Source organism: Oenanthe melanoleuca, chromosome 6 (assembly GCF_029582105.1).
Source record: "Oenanthe melanoleuca isolate GR-GAL-2019-014 chromosome 6, OMel1.0, whole genome shotgun sequence".
Classification (NCBI taxonomy): domain Eukaryota; kingdom Metazoa; phylum Chordata; class Aves; order Passeriformes; family Muscicapidae; genus Oenanthe; species Oenanthe melanoleuca.
The window spans coordinates 34372164-34397256 of NC_079340.1; the positions used below are offsets into that span (position 1 = coordinate 34372164).

The following is a 25093-nucleotide window of genomic DNA, read 5'->3' on the forward strand; positions in this document are numbered from 1 at the left end:
TTCATGTGCTCCCCTCCCCAGTTTCCATTTTTAAGCTCTGCTCCACGTGAGGATGGGCCAAATTTAAACTGTCTGCATTTTTCATGCTGCTCCCACAGTCTCCACCATGTGCCCTGACTTTCCATTTTTAATGAACTGCACCCAGTGAAAATATTAACAGACCAAATTCTGTCTGGTGTTCCTGCAGACCCGAGCAAAGCTCCCATGATAACTGCAAAGGAAATAACCAGTTTTCCAATGTCACTGCTCTGGCTTGGGAAAATCCATCCTGCCTGGAGCCCAGACCTTGGCCAAGTGGGGTTCGTACCTGCCTTGAAAGGAGGAGCTGGCTGTAGTTTTCCTTCTTTTCATTTTCTCTGCCTAAATATCTCCAAAATAAGCAGATTTTAATGTGACATTAAAAAGATTTTAAAAAATAAAAAGGACTTCTAGCTGGCACATTTGATTTCTGGTTTTACACATCCCCAAACAAACCCCAATTGGCTGAGGCTGTTCCCAGCAGCTGTCAGCCAGGATGTGCCCAGGCTGCTGCTGCCTGTTGGGTCCACAGGGATTTCTCCTCTCTGGGAGCCTCAGAACAAGGGCCCTGCTCCAGCTGTGTGCTCCTGTTGTGCTTTGCACAGCCTGGCTTCCCTGGAGACCACACTGCAGCCCAGGGGAGGGATTCAGCCCAGGGCAAACGAGTGGCACATGAAACCACAGCACAAAGCAAGAGTTCTTCAAGGGAACCAAAGAATCACAGGCTGGTTTCTCTCGGAAGGGACCTTAAAGCTCATCCAGTTCCAATCCCCTTCCACCAGGAGAGGTTGCTCCAAGCCCATCCAACCTGGCCTTGGGCATTTCCAGGGCTGGGAATGCTCAATGCCGTCACTAGAAGTGATGAGACGGAGGAAAACCCAGACTAAGCCCATTGTGGAGGAAGAGGAAGGAAGGAAAGTGAGTGTGGCAGGTGGAAGGGAGGATGGAAGGGACCATGGCACCCCAGAGTGTCACCAAGGACACAGGCAGCCACCAGGCCTGTGCTCTGCAAAGCCCAGCCCTGCAAAGCCCAGCTCTGCAAAGCCCAGCCCTGCAAAGCCCAGTCCCAGCAAAGCCCAGCCCAGCAAAGCCCAGCCCTGCAAAGCCCAGTCCCTGCTAAGCCCAGTCCCAGCAAAGCCCAGTTCCTCAAAGCCCAGCTCTGCAAAGCCCAGTCCCTGCAAAGCCCAGCCCTGCAAAGCCCAGTCCCTGCTAAGCCCAGTCCCAGCAAAGCCCAGTCCCTGCAAAGCCCAGTCCCTGCTAAGCCCAGTCCCTGCAAAGCCCAGTCCCTGCAAAGCCCAGTCCCTCAAAGCCCAGCTCAGCAAAGCCCAGCTCAGCAAAGCCCAGCCCCCGGCTCTGCTCAGGGACTGTTTGTTTGTGATTCAGCCAGGAGAGGGGTGCTGCTCACAGAACACAGCTGCCCTGCCATATGCAGAGGATTAATTACTGTATCGTTTGTTCCCATGGCAGGTCGAAGAGATCATTACCAACTCAGGAACACGAGTGCTAATAATAGTATTGCTCCCAGTCGTATTCCAGCATTCAGCTTGTTCCAATTGTTGGGCTCAATAACAGCTTACACTAATTCCCACCAACTTTTAACACCCTTGTATTGAGAAGTTCACACTCAAATGGCACAAATTCTAATTCACAGCAGGATTAACTCTTCATGCTTTAAACTTAATTACGAGCAGCCAGGTGGCTCTTGGTGTTCCTTCCTCCTTAGCTAAACCCAACCACACACATTTAATGTCTGCATTCACTGATGGAGCTAATTAGGACTCCTGGGGGGCCAAGTGCAACTTTTCCAGTGTTGTCTAAACTGAAAACAAAATGTTCCAGAAGCCACGCTGCGCTCGGCTCTGCGACACAACTCGCTCCTGTGAGTCTGCAAAACCTGCCTGTGTCTGCTGGGAGGAAGGAGGAAAGCTCAGAACAGTGCTGCCCACAGAATCCCAGAATGGTTTAGGTTGGAAAAGCCCCTGAGACCATCGAGTCCAATCACACCTCCAGCACTGCCAAGGCCACCACTAACCCACGTCCCCAAGTGCCACATCCACATGGTTTTTAAATCCCTTCAGGGATGGGGACTCCAGCACTGCCCCGAGCAGCCTGTGGCAGGGCTGGACATCCTTTCCACGGAGGGATTTTCCCTGATACCCACTATGCAGTCTCCATTCTGATGCTGACACCCCATGCAGAATTTCTGTGGGCACCCCAGACCTCGTGTGACCTTTCTGCCTGGGCAGCTACTGCAGGAGTGCACACAGGTGCACAGTGCAGTCACAGATGCTGTGTGCCCAAGAGCTGCAGGAGCTCTCTGTGATTCCCTGGGCTCTGTGATTCCAGAGCCAGCAGGGCCTGCATGGAACAGTCAGGGAAACTGCTCTGAGAAACTGCTGAGCTGCCTTCCCAGTCTGCAGAAAGAAATCCTTCCACCCATTGCACTGCTATCAGGATACTGCTGATTAAAGGGTGACTCCAAACTCAGGGAACCACCCCAGCAGCTGTGCACACATCTGGATCCCAGCCACAGCCCCAGCTCCCGTGCAAGGCAGAGAAGCAGCAGCAACAGCAGCAGCAGCAGCAGCACCAGGCACCTGTGCTGCTCCTCAGCCAGCCCATGGATCACTGTGCCCATGTCCACATGGCTGTGTGAGCAGGACATGCCCAGGATCACTGTGCCCATGTCCACATGGCTGTGTGAGCAGGAGATGCCCAGGATCACTGTGCCCAGGTGGAACATGGCTGTGTCAGCAGGAGATGCCCAGGTGGAACATGGCTGTGTCAGCAGGAGATGCCCAGGATCACTGTGCCCATGTCCACATGGCTGTGTGAGCAGGACATGCCCAGGATCACTGTGCCCATGTCCACATGGCTGTGTGAGCAGGAGATGCCCAGGATCACTGTGCCAGGTGGAACATGGCTGTGTGAGGGCAGCAGCATTAGGAAAAGCCCAGGATCAGTGACAGTGACATCACAGAGCAGACAGTGTCATCTGGAGCTGATGGCTCCTGGCTGTGTGTCACTGTGATTTATTCTCCAGATTATGTGGCTGCTGATGTGCTGGATTTGCAGCAGGTCCTGTCCCTGTGCAGCCCTGCACACCAGGATTTGGGGATTTTCACAGAACCACATCCTCCCAGCTGGGCACTGCTGTCCATCCTCTGTCAGCAAACCAGACAACTAAACACAGCTCCACTGGCACTCACAGGTTCTGGTTGTCACCCTCCAGCCTGCTCACAGACACAGGAACCCTGCCTGCCTGCCAGGAGTGCACAGGGAACCACACCATGACTCACCCCCAAAACTAGGAAAAACCTCAAACCCAGCATCCAACTGGTGCCAGCAGCACCCAAGGGAAAAGACAAAGGAATAAACTCCTATGAAACACCATAAATATAACTGAAATACCCAGAATGAAGCCAATGAAGCTCTGCCTTTGCCCAAACTAGTGCAATTCCCCCCATGAAAAAAGTAGGGGAGGAGAAAATCCCAACACCACTGGGGGCTATCCCATCCTCTCACCTGCCCCAAATCCCTCCCCAGCCCCTCATACTCTGTTTTCTCTACAGCTGGATCATATCTTCTGTTGTGCCTCTCACTGTGAACAGCAGTGAGAAGTATCAAATTCAACAAATTCCTGATAAACCATGGAATCAATTGAATGAAATCAAAAACTTTCCCTTCTCTCAGCCTCTGTTTTCACACTTGACATCTTGAGCACTTTCCAGTTAGATTTAATGAACAGAAAGTGTTCTCTTTTTTATTCCCTAAAGGCAAATACTGCTTTTCTACCTCCTGGGGAAAAATTGTTCAAAATCTGCTTCCTTTTGATCAAGAAACAGAGAGAAAAAGACTAAATGTTTCTTAAATTAGCCTACTAGTATCCAGAAATATCAAAAAGCCTTTGTAATGTAGATATAAATGTATCTTCACAGGATGGAGAATATGCACATTTGCTTCCAGAGGAGGGGCCCAGTGCTGTGCCCAGGGTAAGGATGGATCAGTGTCTGGCAGGCACACAGACCCAGCCCTCTGGAAAAGCTGTGAGAGCACAGCCTGCCCTGTCCCTCCCAGCTGCAAATCCAGGCTCCTAGCACAGCCTCACCCCGGCACAAATGACACTCATGGGGACCATAGGGAAAAGTTATGCACTTCCAAAAATTCCTCTTTTTTCTCACTTTTCACTCCTCTTTGTGGTATTTGAGCTGCTAGAACCTAAGCTGTGCTTATCCCAGCACAGAATGAGCCTGTGAGCACCTAGAGCTGGGGATCACAGCAAGGCTCTGAGTGCTGAGAGCATCCTGCTGCCCTCCCACCTGCCCTGCTGAGCCATTCCCAGCCAGCTGCACCCACAGGGATCCAAAAGAACAGGGCACAGTGACACAGCTGCACCCACAGGAACAGGATCCCAACAGGGACAGGGCACAGGGACTCAACTGCACCCACAGGGATCCAGCAGGGACAGGATCCCAACAGGAACAGGATCCCAGCAGGAGGAACAGGATCCCAACAGGGACAGGATCCCAGCAGGGACAGGATCCCAACAGGGACAGGATCCTAACAGGAACAGGATCCAACAGGAACAGGATCCCAACAGGAACAGGATCCCAACAGGGACAGGATCCAACAGGAACAGGATCCAACAGGAACAGGATCCAACAGGAACAGGATCCAACAGGGACAGGATCCCAGCAGGGACAGGATCCCAGCAGGGACAGGATCCCAATAGGAACAGGATCGCAGCAGGGACAGGATCCAACAGGAACAGGATCCCAGCAGGAACAGGATCCAACAGGAACAGGATCCCAACAGGAACAGGATCCCAGCAGGGACAGGATCCCAGCAGGGACAGGATCCCAACAGGGACAGGATCCAACAGGAACAGGATCCCAGCAGGGACAGGATCCCAGCAGGGACAGGATCCCAACAGGAACAGGATCCCAGCAGGGACAGGATCCCAACAGGGACAGGATCCAACAGGAACAGGATCCCAGCAGGGACAGGGTCCCAGCAGGGACAGGATCCCAATAGGAACAGGATCCAACAGGAACAGGATCCCAATAGGAACAGGATCCAACAGGAACAGGATCCCAGCAGGGACAGGGCACGGTGACACCACACTTGGTCACAGCCCTGTCCCCAGCAGAGGGACAGAGCCTCCCTGCCCCCAGAGCTGCCCCCCTGCTGGGATGTGGCCACATCCTGCCCCTCCAGGCCAGAGACACCAAAGCCTCAGCACAGGCACATCCCAGCCCTGCTCTGGGAACAGCTCAGCCACCTGCAGGAATTCCTCCGAGCATCTCCCAGGGAAACGAACCAGAGCTGCCACTGAATCATCCCCAGGCAGGAGCCTCTCCCCAGCCCCTCCCCGCTGCTCCAGACAAACCCAGGCTGGCCTTGCACAGACCTAGGATCTGTTTTTCCTATAGAGCTGCTGTGTTCATTGCTGGCCCTGCCAGGAGCTGGGCAGTCCTGAGGCCTCCCCACTGCAGGAGGAGATGCTGGTCCAGCTGATGCCTATTATTTTTTTTAAATAAATATGTAATTTACAATATTGAACAAAATATGGAATAAATACCACTTGTCACTATCCAGTGCTACAACTCTCCTTAAGCCTGTAATTACTCAGAAAAGCCTTTCACTACTGCACAGATCTCCCACAGATTTCCCCTCAGTAAGTTCAGGCTGAAGCTGATGACTGTCAGCTGAAAGACAGGAGTTGGTTTCAGCCTATTTATGCTCCAGTTTGATCTGTCCCACAGATGAGGAGAGACCAATTGGATGTTATCAGTGTTTACTGGAAGTTCCCCAGGAGCTCCAGGCTGGAGTGGAGGGGACACTGCCCACGGTCCCCTCTGGAGATGGCATCACGAGGGGGCAGTGCCAGCAGGGACAGGGCATGGAAGGGACACAGCTGCTCTCCCAGGAGAGCTGGGGCATGGTCCCTGAGCCAGGAACCTGGGTCAGAGCCTGCTGAGCCCCTCCTGCCCAGCCCTGTGTCCCCAGGTGTCCCCAGGTGTCCCCAGGTGCCCCCATCCTGACACACCTCACAGCTCTGGGGTCCCCACGCTGGTGGCCTGGCCACTGCACCCTGCATTTCTGAGAGGTGACAAGCCCAGGTGACACCAGAGAGTCCTGGTGCTGCTCCAGGGGGCACAGCCACGTGCCCAGTGCCAGCAGCTGCAGAGCCACCACACAGAACAGCTGCCAGCCTGCATCTTTAACCACAAGGTGTTTTTTCATGTCTTTTGGGCAATAAGTACCCAAAATGCTTTAATGTCTTGCTCTGTTAACAAAGAAACTATGGCAACACACACAGAGCTGCCAAGACAATTACTGAAACAAGGTTTAATAGTTAATAAGCAGCCAGATGATGTCAGATTCATCTATTAAGACCAGTTTATATCTGCCTATTAGAACTTAATGTCCCAGAAAGTTGGGTTGGCCAGGATTAAATAGTCTTCCTTTTAGCCCAATTATCAGCAATAAAACCAATTTTCTAAAGAATAGGGTAGAGTTATCCAAAATGTGGCCAGACCAAGGCTGTATTTTGTAGCATGCCTATAATGTTCCTTTTGTTAAGGAGCAATTTTCTGGATGTCAGAGATGTGAATCAAAATTTAATGTGTGTGCTGTGTGTGTTCTGGAAATGGCAATGGCAGCCCAGGAAACCAAAGGCTTTTATTCCCATTTGTGCCAGTGCATTTCTGAGCCTGCTGGAATTGTTCTTCTTCCTAATTGAGGTGATCAAGAATTCTTAAGGAATAAATTTCAGCAAAAATCAGTTTCCAGAATGGAATAATGAATATTTTATGGAAAAGCATTAAGGTGCAGATACCCCTGCAGAGGGTTTGTTTGCCTAGCAGGGCGTGTGCAGCACAGGGAGCCCCTGAGGTGCCACAGCCCCGGGTGAGGCTGCACATGGAGCTGGCTGTGCATGCTCAGGAAACCTCCCAGCAGCTCCCTCCCTGTGTGTGGAACAGCTCTGCTTGCCTTGGTGGAGATGGAGCCTGAGCCAGGCTGGGGACACGGGACAGAGCCACCCCCAGGCTGCTGCCCCCGCCCTGGGTCACAAGCCCAGCTGTGGCACAGCTCTGCTCCTGCTCTCACCAGGGGCCCCAGATGTGCCTGTGCTGGGCAGGGCAGGGCAGGAGCATCCCTCCCTCAGACTGCCTGCTGCTGCTCTGCCCTGCTCTATTCTTAGCAGCTCTCACATCGCAGTCCTTGAAACCATCAGCTCTGACCTGCCACATCTTCTGGACTTTCCTTCACTTCAGTCTCCAGTGCTGCTTCCCCTGAAATCAATCAGCAGCTCTCAGAGCTTTCAGAGGCAGAGACAGAACATTGTTTCTGGGCAGTTCCCTGCTCTCTCCTGATTGTGCCTGACTCCTTCCTCTCCCATCACGCTCCATGCAAAATTAAAATCTCTGGCAAAAAACTCCTCCTGCACTTCCTAAAGCTCTTTGTGCCACCCACCTGTGCCCATGGCATCCAGCACCAGAATCCAGCTGCCCCAGAGGAGCTGCCAGGCGTCAGGAGCCAGCCCAGCAGGCACTGGGGGAGCAGGGGGCTCCCACAGCCCTGGGACCAGCCCTCAGCTCCAGGCAGGAGCAGGGGCAGAGCAGGAGCAGCACCCACCTCCCACTGTGCCCTGCACCCACAACACCATGCCTCTGCCTGATCTTGCTCAACTTTAACACATCCGGCAAAATTTCAATTTTAACACATCTGGCACCTTCACATTACAGCACAGTGACTGGAAAAGAGGAGTGGAAGCAGTGCTCCCAGCAGGGCAGGTGGGAAGGGCTCACCTGAGCCAGGGGCAGGTCAGGGCAGGTGGGACAGAGCTCACCTGAGCCAGGGGCAGGTCAGAGCAGGTGGGACAGAGCTCACCTGAGCCATGGACAGGTCAGGGCAGGTGGGACAGAGCTCACCTGAGCCAGGGGCAGGTCACAGACAGGGGGACAGAGCTCACCTGAGCCAGGGGCAGGTCAGAGCAGGTGGGACAGAGCTCACCTGAGCCAGGGGCAGGTCACAGACAGGTGGCACAGAGCTCACCTGAGCCATGGACAGGTCACAGACAGGGGGACAGAGCTCACCTGAGCCAGGGGCAGGTCAGGGCAGGTGGGACAGAGCTCACCTGAGCCATGGGCTGCTCAGGGCAGGTGGGACAGAGCTCACCTGAGCCATGGGCTGGTGGGACAGAGCTCACTGAGCCACAGCAGCACACACACACACACACACACACACACACACACACACACACACACACACACACACAGCTGTGAGAGCCCAGGCTGCACTCCAGAACCTGACACACCTGCACAGCCCAGCTGTTCTGGGAGCACAAAGTGGAGGATTTAGAGGAATTTCTCACATGTGCACAATCCCTCAGCAAAGAAAACCATTAAAGAGCTCTAAGGGACTCAGCTCCTGTGAACATCATGGGAGGGGAAGGGAAACGTTCTCTCCTCTGTGAAGTGAACAGCTGAGAGCTTGTACCAGATGGAGCAGATTTGGATCTCTCTCATAAATACAGGACTCACCATTTGGAGTTACACGAGGAGCAGCTGCCCATTGGGGTTTGTTCACTAAATAACCAGGAGCCAGGTGTCTGTGGAAGGAAAACCACAGAACCCCAGAGCCCCTGAGGTGGGAAAAGCCCCCAGCCCATGGGGCCCATCCTGTGACTGTCCCAGAGCTCTCAGTGCCAGCTCCAGGAATTGCTGGGACACTCCAGGGATGGGATCCAGCCCTGCCTGGGCAGTTCCAACCCCTGAGCCCCATTTCCATGGGGAAACTCCTGCTCTGTTCACCCTGACCTCCCCTGGGCATCCTGAGGCGGTTCCCTCTGCTCCTGTCACAGGCTGCCAGCCAATGCAAGCACAAAATGAGTCAGTGAACCCCTGATTCTCTGTGCATTGGAATAATGATTATTGGAGTTTCAAAACCCAGCAAGGCTCCTGCTCAGCCAAGACAAGCAGTGCCACTGGGAGGGTGCAGCTGTTCCCCAAATCCTGCCCAAAGCAAGGGCTGGGATTTAGGGAAGGCTGCTGCTCCTGCCTGTATTGTGCTACACAAGCCCCACAGCAGCTACAAAAACAAGCCATAATTAAACTGCAGCCTAATCCATTGTGTTTATTTATGGTAAATTATGAATTGCTGTGTTATGGACACTCATTAAGTCCAGAAGGCTGCTAAACAAAATGTATCAGCACTCCCTGACCTAGTGCCACAGGATTTAATGCCCAACTGCCCTGAGGCCAGCCCAGGCTGTGCCAGCAGGACTGGGGTCCTGGAGTGGGAGTGGAGGGAGCAGAATCTAAACTAGGGATGAGATGACTCAGCTGAGGCCTGGAATGAGGCAGGAGATAAAAATACCCAAAAGACGTAAGGCAAATCTCCAAAACACTCCCCTGGCTCTGGAGCAGCAGGGCCAGGCCGTGTTCCCTGCCCAGGGCCAAGGGCACCCTGCAGGCAGACAGCACTGAGGGCTGTGGGTCAGCAGGCTCAGAGCCAGGAGCACAGCTGGGCTCTGCAGCCCCACAGCGACAGCCCAGGGCCACAGCTCCTCCAGGGCTGCTGCAGCTGCTGCTGGGGGCTCTGGGTGGGGAGAACTGAGATGGGAACTGCTGGGGATGCTCTGGGTGGGGAGAACTGAGATGGGAACTGCTGGGGGGCTCTGGGTGGGGAGGGACTGAGATGGGAACTGCTGGGGGGGCTCTGGGTGGGGAGAACTGAGATGGGAACTGCTGGGGGGGATCTGGGTGGGGAAAACTGAGATGGGAACTGCTGGGGATGCTCTGGGTGGGGAGAACTGAGATGGGAACTGCTGGGGGGCTCTGGGTGGGGAGGGACTGAGATGGGAACTGCTGGGGATGCTCTGGGTGGGGAGGGAGGAACTGAGATGGGAACTGCTGGGGATGCTCTGGGTGGGGAGAACTGAGATGGGAACTGCTGGGGATGCTCTGGGTGGGGAGGGACTGAGATGGGAACTGCTGGGGATGCTCTGGGTGGGGAGGGACTGAGATGGGAACTGCTGGGGATGCTCTGGGTGGGGAGAACTGAGATGGGAACTGCTGGGGGGGCTCTGGGTGGGGAGAACTGAGATGGGAACTGCTGGGGGCTCTGGGTGGGGAGAACTGAGATGGGAACTGCTGGGGATGCTCTGGGTGGGGAGAACTGAGATGGGAACTGCTGGGGATGCTCTGGGTGGATGGGGAGGGACTGAGATGGGAACTGCTTGGGATGCTCTGGGTGGATGGGGAGAACTGAGATGGGAACTGCTGGGGGGGCTCTGGGTGGATGGGGATGAACTGTGAGATTGGGAACTGCTGGGGATGCTCTGGGTGGATGGAGATTAATAGTGAGACTGGGAACTGCTGGGGGGACTCTGGGTGGAAGGGGAGGGACTGTGAGACTGGGAATTCCTGGGGATGGTCTGGGTGGGGAGGGAGGGACTGAGATTGGGAACTGCTGGGGATGCTCTGGATGGATGGGAAGAGCTGCCAGCCCAGAGCAGTGGGGGGCTGGCACCCCAAAAGCTCAGCCAGGGCTGGCACTGCAGCAGGGCTGCCCCCACAGCACACAGAAATACAAATACCTGAGCCAGGGCTCCTCCCTTCCCAGTTAAACCCCTCCCAGCAGGTACATTCATTTCTTTCAGGCCTCACTTCTGGAGCAGAACAAGCCATCTTTATCCTGTTATTTTAAAAAGTACATTTTCCTTGGAAAAGCAGAGCTTCACCTCTCTCAGAAGTAAGGGATTTCTCTCCAGAATTGCCATTAAGTAATGCACACTCATTTAATTAAAGGCTCTCTGTAATTTGACAAGAATCTCTAGAAATAATTTCTCCCTTGAATTACCTCTTTGAGAGGTTTTCTGACCAGATGTAATTGAGGGACTGACCTTCACTGGAGTGGGAGAGCTCACAGAGCCCTGCTCAGGATAAGGGCTGGAGGGATTTAAACAGTCTGTGCCCTCCTGAATAACCCTGGAGCCCCAAAGTGTTTTTTTCAGAAAGAATTCCAAACCCTGCCTGAATCCAGCCTCGTGCCAATGGCCCCATGGAGTGAGGGGAACAGGAAGGAGCTGCTGCCAGAGAGTGTTTGAAGCTCCTATTTTTAATTAATGACATCAAACATGTGCTGCACATTTCAATGGGGTTTGAGAGACGTGCACATGGGAAACGATTCCTTGTTAACTAATTATGAAATGCAAAGTCATTGCCAATTTACCATTGCCAGACAATGCTACAGCTGCTTTCACACAGCACAATAGGCTCAGGCTCTAAGACAGATTGTTCAAAGGCAGTAAGTGATGAGCAGGAAAATGGGGCCCTTTCTGTGGTGGCAATTGAGGATCCCCACTGTTTTGAGCAGAGAACTCACTCAGAGACTGAACTATTGTATTCCTGCTACAATACCTGAAGGTGCTGCCTCAGGATCATTGAAGACACAGAGGTGGTTTTCTCTCTTTTCTCACATTTCTGTTTCCTGCTCAGCATCTGCCCTCCCCTCACACACACAGGGAGCTGGGCTCCAGCTGACACCAGCCCAGAGCCCAGGCTGGTCCTTTATAACCACATCTCAGGGCAGGGAACATCTCTGTTTACACTGGCACACCGTGTGACACCCAGCACTGCACGGGAGTGTAACTAAACATCAGCTGCAATTGTCACAATAAACAAGCAAGGGTTATTCTGCTCTTCTGCTGATACAGGTCTGCAGTGGAAGTGAGAAATGCAATGTTGGGGAGGGTGTGGCAGGCACAGGGCCGGGTGACAGTGACAATGGGCAGGGCTGGCACATCCCCAGTCCCACGGGCACGGCACAGCCAGGGGTGTCACAGAAACGGGAATGGCATCAGCCCAGCAAGAGGAGGCTTAGGGGTGACCTTATTGCTCTCTACAGCTCCCTGAAGGGAGGCTGCAGACAGGTGGGGTCAGTCTCCTCCACTGGGCAGTATCTGACAGAACCACAGGACACAGTCTCAGGCTACGCCAGGGAAGGTACAGGTTGGATGTTAGGAAAAAGAATTTCAGCAAAAGAATAATAAAGTACTGGAACGCTCTTCCCAGAGAGGTGGTGGAATCACCACTGTTTAAGAACAGGCTGGACATGGCCCTTGGTGCTTTAGTCTAGACTCTGAGGTGAGGTGTTAGGACACAGGCTGGGCTCGATGATCTTAGAGGTCTCTTCACACCTCATTATTCTGTGATTCTGTGAAGAGCCCTGTCCCTCTCCAGTAACAGCTCTCCTCTCAACAGCTTTTCAATTAAGCGCCAGTAATTAGTGTCACCCAGCCCCAGCAGCGTGCCTCCCAAAGGTCCCACCCCGCTCCAGGCTGGGTGATCCCAGCCAGCTGCTGGCTCTGTGTGGCACCAAGCCCAGGGTCACACTGTAGCAGGGCAGCTCTGGGCTCCCAGGGCAGGGTTTGTGTCCCTGCTGGGCACTCGGAGCCCTGAACACACCCAGGGCAGCTCTGAGCAGCCAGGTGGACACACACAGAGGTGTGAGGGGCAGGGGCAGCCAGGCACTGCCCTGGGAGAGCCTCAGGGTCAGAGGGAGCAGCAGAGAGGGACGAGCTGCAAACAACATTAAGGGATCAGAAGCTCCAACAGAGAACCAGGTACCACTGCAGAATAACCAGGTGTCACTGCAGAACCAGGTACCACTGCAGAACCAGGTACCACTACAGGAGAACCAGGTACCACTACAGGAGAACCAGGTGTCACTACAGAAGAAGCAGGTGTCACTACAGAAGGATCAGGTGTCACTGCAGAAGAACCAGGGGACTTTCCTGTTCCCCCTGTCTCTCCCCCATTCAGGTCCCAGCACACCTGAAGCTGCAGGGGTGCCACAGGTGTGGGGAGCACAGGTCCAGCGTGGGGGCACAGCAGAGCCCAGAGCTCCCAGCCCACAGCAGCTGGGGGTCCCTGCCCCTCACCATCCAGCTGGCACCTGTGACACCTCACACTGCCACAGAGGGGACTCTGTGACCCAAGGGGACACTCAGAACCAAGGACAAGCCAACATGGCCTGAGCAAGAGCATCACTGCTGGGCTGTGCTGGGAGCAAACAGCTCTGGGTGCTCAGAGCCAGCCCAGCCATTCAGAGGGGCCCCCATCCTGCTGGAGCCTGGAAGCAGCTGCAGGAAGGAATTCAGGCATGTAGGGCAGCACCTGCCAGCCCTGTACAGCTCCACACAGAGCTGGGTACAGACCTACCTGCAGCAAAGCTCGTGCTGCATTTGCATCCTGTCAAGACACAAAGAAGCTGCAAGCAGCGAGTGGGGCTTCACTGAAAGGTTTAGGAACAATCCTGGGGACTGGAGCTGCTATTGGGTCACACATGGGCAGCCTGGGGTTGTTTTATTAACTTGTGCACGCTGATGAATGCACACTCTCCATCACAACCTCCCCCATGGCTTGGAGCTGCCCAGGCAGGGCTGGATCCCATCCCTGGCATGTCCCAGCAATTCCTGGAGGTGGCACTGGGTGCTCTGGGTGGGGAGGGGGCACAGGGTGGATTCAGTGCTCCTGCAGGGCTCTGCCAGCCTCAGGGGCTCTGTGGTTGTGTGAAATTCCTGTTCCAGAAGGCAGGAGTCCTTCCTGTGCCCACACTGTGCACTGTCTGTGTGTACCCTGCACTTGGAGTTAATTCAGACAGTCCCACTTTTCCCCACGACAGCCCTGTCAACACAGCCAAGACGACTCAAAACAAACTCTGGATTTCCCTCTCCAGAGCAGCCACTGGTGGGGTGTGCAGCTCCAGGCTGCTATTTCAGGCACACAGTCCTATCTTTGTCCCAGAGGCTGCTGAGCAGCAGACAGGCTCCCAAAATACCTCTGGCTGGGATCAGGGATGTGCTGCTGCACTGCAAGGGCTGGGGAAAGGGTGCTCCTGCACTGGCCCAGTGCTGGCACTAACTCAGCTGGGGAGGGTGGCACAGGGGCTCAGGAGGGAGCCCCAGCAGGCTGAGCACAGCCCCAGCCCCAGCCCCAGCACAGCCCCAGCACAGCACAGCCCCAGCACAGCCCCAGCAGGCTGAGCACAGCCCCAGCCCCAGCACAGCCCCAGCCCAACCCCAGCACAGCCCCAGCCCCAGCACAGCCCCAGCCCCAGCCCCAGCCCCAGCACAGCCCCAGCCCCAGCACAGCCCCAGCACAGCCCCAGCCCCAGCCCAACCCCAGCACAGCCCCAGCCCAACCCCAGCACAGCCCCAGCACAGCCCCAGCACAGCCCCAGCCCCAGCACAGCCCCAGCCCCAGCACAGCCCCAGCACAGCCCCAGCCCAGCCCCAGCCCCAGCACAGCCCCAGCAGGCTGAGCACAGCCCCAGCCCCAGCACAGCCCCAGCACAGCAGGCGGAGCACACCCCCAACCCCAGCACAGCCCCAGCACAGCCCCAGCACAGCCCCAGCCCCAGCACAGCCCCAGCCCCAGCCCCAGCCCCAGCACAGCCCCAGCCCCAGCACAGCCCCAGCACAGCCCCAGCCCAGCCCCAGCCCAGCCCCAGCACAGCCCCAGCCCCAGCACAGCCCAGCCCCAGCCCCAGCACAGCCCCAGCACAGCCCCAGCCCCAGCACAGCCCCAGCCCCAGCACAGCCCCAGCACAGCCCCAGCACAGCCCCAGCCCCAGCACAGCCCCAGACTGGTGGTCACCAGCACCGAGGGGCTCTGGTGTCTCTGGGACCATCACTGTCTCCACATGCAGGTCTGGTCCTGCCACACACTGAGCTGGGCAGGCATTCCCCACAGTTCTGGCAATGGAAAAGGCTCTTTTGGCCAAGAGGGAAAAATGAGGAGCGAGGCAGTGTGAATGAGAGAGCATCACTGACATGTGCTGGCTGTGGCAGTAAATCTGGGAAGGAAAAATTAACCCCAAGGGAGTGGTAAATACCTGGGGATACTGTGCTTGACCCCAGGCAGGAGCAGTGATCCCCTCTGGTGCTCCTGTAGCCAGCACCAAGCCTGTTCTCCTGGAGGTGTCAGGAGAGATGCACTCCATGGGTCCTGCAGGACAGGAGCCCACAGCCACTCAGGATTCACTCCAGCTCCACAGCAGGAGAGCAGACCCAAAATTCACACAGATGTCAAACAGAATTATTCACCACACTCGGATTCTCTGGGGAAAGCAGACATCCTACGTCTGTGGTAAGGAATTCTCTGGAGCACAGGGCTGTGCAGCTCCCTCTGGAAGGAAAGCACATCTCCTGGCAGGATCAGCCCCAGCAGAGGGGAGCCTGGAGCAGGGCACTGCCCTCCCTGCAGCTGTGCTGGGCACGGTGGGTGCAGGGGCAGAGCTGGCCTTGGGCAGCCCCCTGCTCACCCTGCCCAGCACCTGGGGCACTGCTGCCCAGAACCTGGGGCACTGCTGCCCAGCACATCCTGGGAGTGCCAGCTCAGCCTCCCCAGCACCAGCACTGACCCTGGGCACCAGCACTGACCCTGGGCACCAGCACTGACCCCTGGGCACCAGCACTGACCCTGGGCACCAACACTGACCCTTGGGCACCAACACTGACCCTTGGGCACCAACACTGACCCTGGGCATCCCCAGCACCAGCACTGAGCCTGGGCACCAACAATGACCCTGGGCACCAACAATGACCCCTGGGCACCAACAATGACCCCTGGGCACCAGCACTGACCCTGGGCACCAACACTGACCCCTGGGCACCAACACTGACCCCTGGGCACCAGCACTGACCCCTGGGCACCAACACTGACCCCTGGGCACCAACACTGACCCTGGGCACCCCCAGCACCAGCACTGACCCCTGGGCACCAACACTGACCCCTGGGCACCAACACTGACCCCTGGGCACCAGCACTGACCCTGGGCACCCCCAGCACCAGCACTGACCCCTGGGCACCAACACTGACCCCTGGGCACCAACACTGACCCTGGGCACCCCCAGCACCAGCACTGACCCTGGGCACCAACACTGACCCCTGGGCACCAGCACTGACCCTGGGCACCAACAATGACCCCTGGTCACCAGCACTGACCCCTGGGCACCAGCACTGAGCCCTGGGCACCAGCACTGACCCCTGGGCACCAGCACTGAGCCCTGGGCACCAACACTGACCCTTGGGCACCAGCACTGACCCTTGGGCACCAACACTGACCCTGGGCACCAACACTGACCCCTGGGCACCAGCACTGAGCCTGGGCATCAACACTGACCCCTGGGCACCAACACTGACCCCTGGGCACCAGCACTGACCCCTGGGCATCAACACTGACCCCTGGGCACCAGCACTGACCCCTGGGCACCAACACTGACCCATGGGCATCAGGGCCACCCCTCTGCCCATGCCACCCCCTGGGCACCCCCCAGAGCAGCCCCAGGGAGTGACCCCAGTGCAGCTCAGCCAGCTCCAGGGAAAAGCCCCCCTGAGCCCAGAGAGCAGCTGGAGCAGAGAGGCCCCTGCAGGGGAGGCAGGGCTGCTTTGGGGATGCCCAGCTAAGAGCAGGGAAACCCAACCCAAGGCCAGAAGAACTAACTGGAAAGATTTGCCAAGCAGTGCTGAGAGTGAACAGAGACTGAACTGTTTGTTGATGCTACTCAGCCTTTGATAAACAGAAGCAATTTGCTCTGGTTAAAAGAAACCTGCTATTTTTTAAATAAATTCACAGATTGATCTTTACATCTGAAAGCCATGTAGAGAAACACACAACAGGCTGAAACTGTTAATGAATCAATCCCCAAGTTTGCCTGGCTGCAGCTGTGCTTGTTTTGACACCTGCTTGTGTGGCTCCTGCTGTGGCATTCACCGTGGAACGGGATCCCGGGCTCAGCCACAGCCAGAGCCCCGGCACTGCACTGGCCCACACGGCCCCAGGGTGCCCCAGAGCCCCTGGCTGGCCCTGTCTGAGGAGCACTGCCAGGGGACCCTGCACTGGTGCTCAGCAGGAGCTGCAGCTGCAGGAGCAGCACAGGGCCTGGGGGCTGATGGAGAGCAGGGCCAGGCAGGCACAGCACGGTGCCACCAACAGCACCCTGCCCTGAGCCCTCTGTGCCCTCTGTGCCCTCTGTGCCCCTCTGAGCCCTCTGTGCCCCCCTGTGCCCCTCTGAGCCCTCTGTGCCCCTCTGAGCCCTCTGTGCCCCCCTGTGCCCCTCTGAGCCCCTCTGTGCCCTCTGAGCCCCTCTGAGCCCTCTGAGCCCCTCTGAGCCCCTCTGTGCCCCCCTGTGCCCCTCTGTGCCCCTCTGTGCCCCTCTGTGCCCCCCTGTGCCCCCCTGTGCCCCTCTGAGCCCCTCTGAGCCCCTCTGTGCCCCCCTGTGCCCCTCTGTTCCCCCTCTGCCCTCTGTGCCCCTCTGCCCTCTGAGCCCTCTGTGCCCCCCTGTGCCCCTCTGAGCCCTCTGAGCCCCTCTATGCCCCCCTGTGCCCCTCTGAGCCCCTCTGAGCCCCTCTGTGCCCCTCTGTGCCCTCTGAGCCCTCTGAGCCCTCTGAGCCCCTCTGTGCTCTCTGAACCCCTCTGAGCCCTCTGTGCCCCTCTGAGCCCCTCTGTGCCCTCTGTGCCCTCTGTGCCCCTCTGAGCCCCTCTGTGCCCTCTGAGCCCCTCTGTGCCCTCTGTGCTCTCTGAACCCCTCTGAGCCCTCTGTGCCCCTCTGAGCCCCTCTGTGCCCTCTGAGCCCTCTGTGCCCTCTGAGCCCCTCTGTGCCCTCTGAGCCCCTCTGTGCCCCCCTGTGCCCCTCTGTGCCCTCTGTGCCCCCCTGTGCCCCTCTGTGCCCTCTGAGCCCCTCTGTGCCCTCTGAGCCCCTCTGAGCCCCCAGAACTGCTGCTGGGCTGCCTGTGCCCAGCCCTGCAGCCCCAAGTCACCCAGGCTCAGGGCAGGCTGTGGGCAGTGCTGCTGGGGGAGAGCAGGGCACACCCCACACTGGGCACACCCCACACTGGGCACACCCCACACTGGGCACAGCCACACTGGGCACTGCCAGGGTCACTGACCAGCTCTGGGCACTGCCAGGGTCACTGACCAGCTCTGGGCACTGCCACAGCCACTGACCAGCTCTGGGCACTGCCAGGGTCACTGACCAGCTCTGGGCACTGCCACAGCCACTGACCAGCTCTGGGCACTGCCACAGCCACTGATCAGCTCTGGGCACTGCCAGGGTCACTGGCCAGCCCAGCCCAGCTCTGGGCACTGCCACAGCCACTGACCAGCTCACCCCAGCTCTGGGCACTGCCAGGGTCACTGACCAGCTCTGGGCACTGCCAGGGCCTCTGGCCAGCCCAGCCCAGCCCTGGGCACTGCCAGCCCCCTGAACGAGCTGCCAGCCCCAAGGGCACAGAGCAGGTCAGCACAGGGGCTGTTTCACGCTGCTGAGGGCCCTGCCAAGCCCCTCTGTGCTGGAACAGCCACTCACCCCCGCCCTTCAAATCTCTGAGCACATCTGGCATCAGGCTGAGCAGGAGATCCTGGGGCCTGTTTGCCTGGGTATGAATTATTCATGTGCTTGCCATGCTCTGAAGGCACTGAGCCTTTAGAGTGCAAATGATCCGGGCCCAGGCTCTGCCCCATTTCGTGCGAGGCACGGAGCAGGTTTTGCAGCAGTGCAGACACAGTGCCCATTGCAGTGCTCCCTGCAGCTGCACTGGGGTGGGAGCAGGCCCAGGGGTGCTGCAGCAGCTCTCTGTGTGCTCTGTGTCACAGCAGGGCCACAGCAGGGCCGCAGCTCACAGGCCATGCCCGTCTGTGCAGGACACTCCACCTGAGCTGTGCAGGGAGCAGCAGCTCCAGGGGAGTCACCCTCACCCAAAACGTTCCTCCCAAGCGCACAGAGAGCTCCTGCCCAGAGGGGGACCCTGAGCCTCAGCCCAGCCTGACTTTGTCAGAGCCCAGAATTAAATTCTGCAAGCAGCAGCGTGTGCCTCCTGCTGCCTGTCCCCTGCTCACTGTGCTGCTCACTGCTCTTGGCTCCTGGGCCCCAAACACTCCAACAGCTCATTCTCAATCCCAGTTTCTTCCCAATTTTTGCCAAGTTTCCCTGTTCCTTCGCTTTTCCCCCGCCCTGGATATCTGAAATACTCATGTGATGGCCTTTTGTTGCCATCATGTGATCCCTCCTGGATTGATTTGGGAAAAGCTATGATGATCAGGAGACATAAAATCAGTGATAGAGTATGTGATATCAAACAGAATGGGGGAGTTTGTTCCCCAAAAGACCTGTGTTTGCCTCACACCTCTTAAACCTCTCGTGTAATTAAAAAAATAAAACAAAAAAAAAAAAAAAAGGAATGGTGAATTCTGTTTTGTGATCAACAGTTTTTAAGTTGTCACTCAAAATGTCCAGGTGACACCAGCCCCTGTGCAGTGCCAGCCCAGCCGTGCCAGCCCTGGGTCACCACACCAGCCCTGGGGACACCCCAGGGAGGGGCACAGCCCAGCTCCGTGCTGCTGCTGTCCTCCCCAAACCACAGGAAGCCATTCTGAGCCAGCCATGAGGACTGTGGCCTCACAGAATGCACCAAGGATTAGTCTCATTTAATATTTCACTTGAATGGTACTTGCAGTGACTTTTCCTGGATTGCCCTTGTCCCCCCCATCTGTCACACGTCCCTCAAACTGCTGTTGTGTTTGTTTGTTTTTGTTGCTGCCCTGAGGACTCATTTCACCCCCATCTCCTCTGCTCAGATCTTCCACAGACACACGAGCCCCTGCAGAACGAAGGGCTCCTCTTCAGACTGGAGCCAGCCCTGCTGGAAGGGACAGGGCAGGGAGCAGGGGACAGGGATGGGTGCAGGGGACAGGGATGGGTGCAGGGGACAGGGATGGGTGCAGGGGACAGGGATGGGTGCAGGGGACAGGGCAGGGTGCAGGGGGACAGGGCAGGGTGCAGAGGGACAGGGCAGGGTGCAGAGGGACAGGGATGGGTGCAGAGGGTGCAGAGGGACAGGGCAGGGTGCAGGGGGACAGGGCAGGGTGCAGATGGTGCAGGGGACAGGGCAGGGTGCAGAGGGACTGCACAGCCCTCACCAGCTCAGAACCCCAGTGCTGCACTGGGACCACACTCCTCCATCACCTGGGAGTGCTGGATTTCACTGGTTCTGTGTTACACCACACACTGCCAAGCTTCACACCCAGGGCTCTGCCCTGGTGGGGGTGAGGGGCAGGGGCTGTGCTGGGAGCTGGGGACACAGAGCCCATGGAGGGAGTGAACCCCTGTGCAAAGCCCAGGCAGAACACCCCAGAGCTGGGGCAAAGCCCCTCTGACAATGCTGAGCACAGCTTTGCTGACACCTCCTGCCCTTCCTCTCCTCCTCCCCCTGCCTGCTCACTTAGCTACCACTGTTAATACAGAGAGGCTTTTCTGCCTTGTGCTTAAATACCAGGGAAGGCATCTGTGCTCCCAACCCACAGCCATGAAAGCCAGGCTATGGGAGAAGTCCTGCTTGCAGTCTGAGCAGGGAACACTTCAGCCAGAGGCTTCCAGAGCATGGAAACTTCACACATCTGTATTGATGTGATATCACCTGAGTGCTATTTGGGATTTTACAGCTGCCTTGCTGGGCACTAGAGCAGACATTCCCCATAAAAGGGACACGTTTCTGCCCAGGGTTACCTGAGCTTGTTCCCCATGGGGGACACAGCACAGGACACCCACAGACACCTCACCTGGCCTGGACTGAGCACACCCTTCTCCCAGCCAGGCTGCCTCACTGGGACAGCTGTAGAGCTGGAAACTCGTGTTTAAACTTGATTTTGTACAAGTAGGATAAACACAGGCGCCTGCACCTGACCCCTTACAAAACACCAGCTGCATTCTGGCAGAGTCACACAAGGGATGGGGAAAGGGATTGAGACAAGATACTAGCCATGATGGAAGTCACTGGGCTGCACCACCAAAACCCTGTACCTCAGCAGAAACACTAATTCAGCATCAGGACAGGGACAGGAGCCCTGGACCACTCCCCTGGTGTCAGAGAGGGGAGGCACAGCACAGCAAAAGGCAGCAGATGGCTTCACAGATTCTCGTGTCTATTCACACACAGGATTTTTAGTAAACCACTTTGATTCAGGAGAAACCACATCCAAAATGCAGTCTTGAAATTCCTCTTCAGACATAATTGCAGAGAGAGATAAATCACGCTGTGGCTTGCCCCTCTCTCCTGTAACAGGACTGTGGGCAGTGCTAATAGCACTAAGTGTGCCCTGGGTTTCCTCCTGCTCAGCCCCAGTGCCTGAGTCCAACAACTCTGCAAAGCCTCCTTTGGATATCTGCCTTGAAACATTCCCATTGGCTTCACAGTGACAGCTTTTCCTCACTTGGTATAAAAAATAAATTTAAAAAATACTATTTAAAAAAAAAGGAGAGAGATGCCAATAAAACTTGCCTGGCTGTTTCCCAGAATGACAGCATAATTCTTGCCCAAGTGACAAACAAGCCTCACCATTTCTGTGCCTCCTCTTGCTCTCCAGCTCCCTGCCAGGAGGGGACAGCCGGGGGGATTTGGGGTCTGGGAACAGGGACAGGAGCAGAGGGAACAGCTCAGGCTGGGCAGGGCAGGCTCAGGGTGGTTTTGGGAATAATTTCCCCATGGAAAGGGAGCTCAGGGATTGGAACTGCCCAGGCAGGGCTGGATCCCATCCCTGGAGTGTCCCAGGAGGTGGCACTGAGAGCTCTGGACAGGGTGGGGATGGGCACAGGCTGGACTTGCTGGGCTGGGAGGGATTTTCCAACCCAAATGATTCTGTGGGAGCCCAGTGTCCATGCCCTGCTCAGACAGGTGTGTCTCACCAGCAGACAGGCAGTGACCACCCCTGTGGGGCTGGAGAACAAACCCACTCCTGGAGTGAGGAGCCTTTAACAGCTCCTTACAGGGATAAACAGCAAACCCTGAGAAGCCCCTGCAGACAAGGTGTATTTTTCCTGGTGGAAAGCAGCCCACGGTGGTAATGCAGAGCCCAGGGCAATCCCTCTGCTCTTTTGCCTTGTTTTCTTCTTCCCATGCTTTCCCCCTCACTTTGTTTTTCCTCCTTCCCCTCCATTCATTAACTTTCTCTGTTCATGCACAGGGTACAACACACCTGACCAAAACTGAGCTCTCTAAAAGGCTCCCTGGGCAGCATCTCCAGCTGGACAGGCTGCAGCTCCCTCCCAGCTGATGGATGTGCAGCTTGCCAGGCTCTCTGTGGGACTGGAACCAGCTGCAGCAGCAGCTCCCACAGCCAGAGAAACCCATCTCTGAAATCCAAACTCTGGAGTCACGGACCCAGCAAGGGCAGCAGCAGGGAGGGCTGTGGCACAGAGCTCCTGCACCAGCCAGGGCAGAGCCTGCAGCAGCTGGGGCTGGGCAGCTGAGCCTGAGGCAGCTCTTCGCGCAGGGGCAAGCACTGGGGAACCCTCTGCAGCCACTTTTGCACCAGGGGAGAGCAAACACATCGCTGCTCACCCCCAGGACATCCCCCGTGTGCTGGCTCAGCCACCAGGGACTCAGTGAAACCCCAAACCAGCCCCCAGGAATCAGGGATGAAGACTGCAAGGATTTGGAGTCAGATTTATGTGAGGGAAAATACAGCTGTGTTACTACTGACTACAATAAACATTACCCTTCTATTTACATGCATCCTGAAAAAATGAACAGGGGTTATCTGCTGGATTTCAGCATCAGGCTCATCCTTGTGCAGACACCCATCACAAGGCAAAATTTCACATACCAAACTGTCTTTTCCTGTTTTATTTTTAATCAATTTCTCATTAAATTGTTGTCACTAGTCACTCTTCCACATTATGTCACACACAAGCCCAAGTACCAACTGGCTTCTTTATCTAAGGAAGTTATTGGGATGTCTGAAGAGATCACCATAGCAACCGTGCCATGACAGTAAATATGAGTTCACTGGAACAACACTGTAATTGCTCTGAGCACACTCTAACAAGGAATTATGGAAAAGCAGGAGATATCAAGGAAGCAGCGTGCCAATAATTGGGACCCAGCAAAAGCACTGCTTGACAGTGGCTGCAGAGGTGTTCCAGGCTGGTGCCAGCAGCCATCCAGCTGCAGCCACACTCGCCCTGGCTGCCTGCACACAGGCTCAGGGCACAAGTAAAAGCCTCTCCGAAGGAAATTTTCCTTTCAGAATGAAATTGCAGCAAAGCCTCCGGTTTAAGTGTCTTCACTCGGCTTGCTAAGTGTGAATTGCTAATAAAAAGGTGTTGGAGCAATCAATCAGCTCTTGTGCCGGGGAAAGTTTGCCTGGTTTAACCCCAGAGCAGCACAGCCAGGCGCGATCCCCTCACCCGGGGAGCTCCAGCAGACCTGACCTGCCCATCACTGCACTCAGACTCCAACTGGCACATCCAGGTTTATCCAGCGCAGGATTCCAGCCCCCACATACAGGGATTTATCTGTGTGCGCTGGGTCGGTGCCGCAGGGCCAGCGCAGCGCTCGGGGCTGCCCCGGCGCCCGGCGGCTCTCCCGACTCTTCCCCACCCGCAGGCAAACTTTCCTTCCTTCGTTCCTCTGAAACCTCACCCTGCACCCGACATTCCTAATGCAGCCGTGGTTATTTCACTGTGTATTTCTAAAAAAAAAAAACAAAAAAACAAAAAAAACACCAAAAAACAAACAAACAAAAACAAACAAACAAATCCCAACCAGTATTTTGGGGAAACCCCAAAGCAGCGCTCTGCGCGGCCAGCCGCGCTCGGGCGCACTTGGCCCTTCCTCGGTGCCCGGGGCGCTGTCCGAGCACAGACAGAAACTTCGCTGCTGGAATGTCCCCTCGCCGCCCCTCCCCAGTGCGCCCCGTCCGAACCCGTGTCCGGGCTGTCCGGGCTGTCCGGGGCTGTCCGGGGCTGTCCGGGCTGTCCGGGCTGTCCGGGGCTGTCCGGGGCAGAGTCCCTGCATCCTGCGGGGAGGCAGCGCCCGGGACCCCAGTGCCAGCGGGGACAGCTCGGCACCCGGGACAGGCACCGCGGGCTGGGCAGGGCAGGGCAGGGCAGGGCAGGGCAGAGTGCCCCGAGCTGGACACCCCGGGATGAGCAAGGCAGAGCATCCCGGGCAGGGCGGGCACCCCGGAGCATCCCGGCGCGCACTCACCGTCCTCCCGCTCGTCGAACACGGGTCTCTTGGAGGAGGAGGCGCTCGCTCCCATCCTCTTCTTCCACTTGCTCCAGTGAAACATCGGGGCAGGCGGCTGGCATGCCCTGCGGCCTCTGCCCGGCCCCGCCGCCGCCCTCAGCCGCCCCGCGCCCCGGCACCGGGCCCGGCCCCGGCCCCGCCCGCCCGCATGGCAGCGCCGGTACCGCACCCCCAGTACCGCACCCCCGGTACCGCAGCCCCGGTACCGCACAGCACCCTCGGTACCGCACAGCACCGCCGGTACCGCACAGCACCGCCGGTACCGCACCCCCGGTACCGCACAGCACCCCCGGTACCGCCCCGCCGCCTCCGCCCGCTGTCCGCGGCCACAGCGCGGGGCGGGGACCGCGCGGGGACAGAGAGAGCGGGGCCGGGATGCAGGATGCGGGCAGCGGGGCGGAGCGGGATCGGGAGGAGGGGTTGGGCCGGTGGGATGTGGGCAGTGGGGTGGAGCGGGGCCGGGGGCGGAGGATGCGGGCACCGGGGTGGAGCGGAGCGGGCCGGGAGGTGGGGCTGGCCCGGGGGATGCGGGCGGGGCGGGTGAGCTGAGCGGGACCGGGAGGCGGAGGTGGGGCGGGGGATGCGGGCGGGGGGATGCGGGCACCGGGGCGGAGCGGGGCCGGGAGCCGGGGGCGGGCCGGGGAGGGCCGGGATTCACCTCCCGGCTCCGCCCGCATCCCCGGGCGCGGGCCGGGGCCGGGCCGAGGGCGGCGCTCCGGGCGGGGCCGTGGGCGCGGTGCTGGCCCCGCACTCCCCGCGCCGAGCCCGCCCGGCATGCTGGCCCCGCTGTCCCCCTGTCCCGCTGTCCCGCTGTCCCCCTGTCCCGCTGTTCCCTGTCCCCAGTCCCCGCTGTTCCCTGTCCCCTGTCCCCAGCCCCGGTGCTGCGCTCCTGCCCGCACACACCCGCAGCAGCAGCTCTGTCCCAGCCTGTCCCAGCCTGTCCCGGCTCTCGGCCGTGCCCGTGCCAGGCACAC

The 25093-nt window shown here is 57.6% G+C and overlaps 1 protein-coding gene across 1 annotated transcript in view; it reads right to left on the reverse strand.

Moving 5' to 3' along the window:
- Positions 1–24186, reverse strand: part of STK32C (serine/threonine kinase 32C) — a 62652-nt gene extending 38466 nt beyond the window's left edge. The window contains exon 1 of the mRNA XM_056495467.1: positions 24078–24186. Within this exon, the coding sequence (XP_056351442.1) occupies positions 24078–24162 (85 nt within the window). The 5' untranslated portion in view covers positions 24163–24186. The remainder of the gene's footprint in view (positions 1–24077) is intronic.
- Positions 24187–25093: the final 907 nt, after the last annotated feature.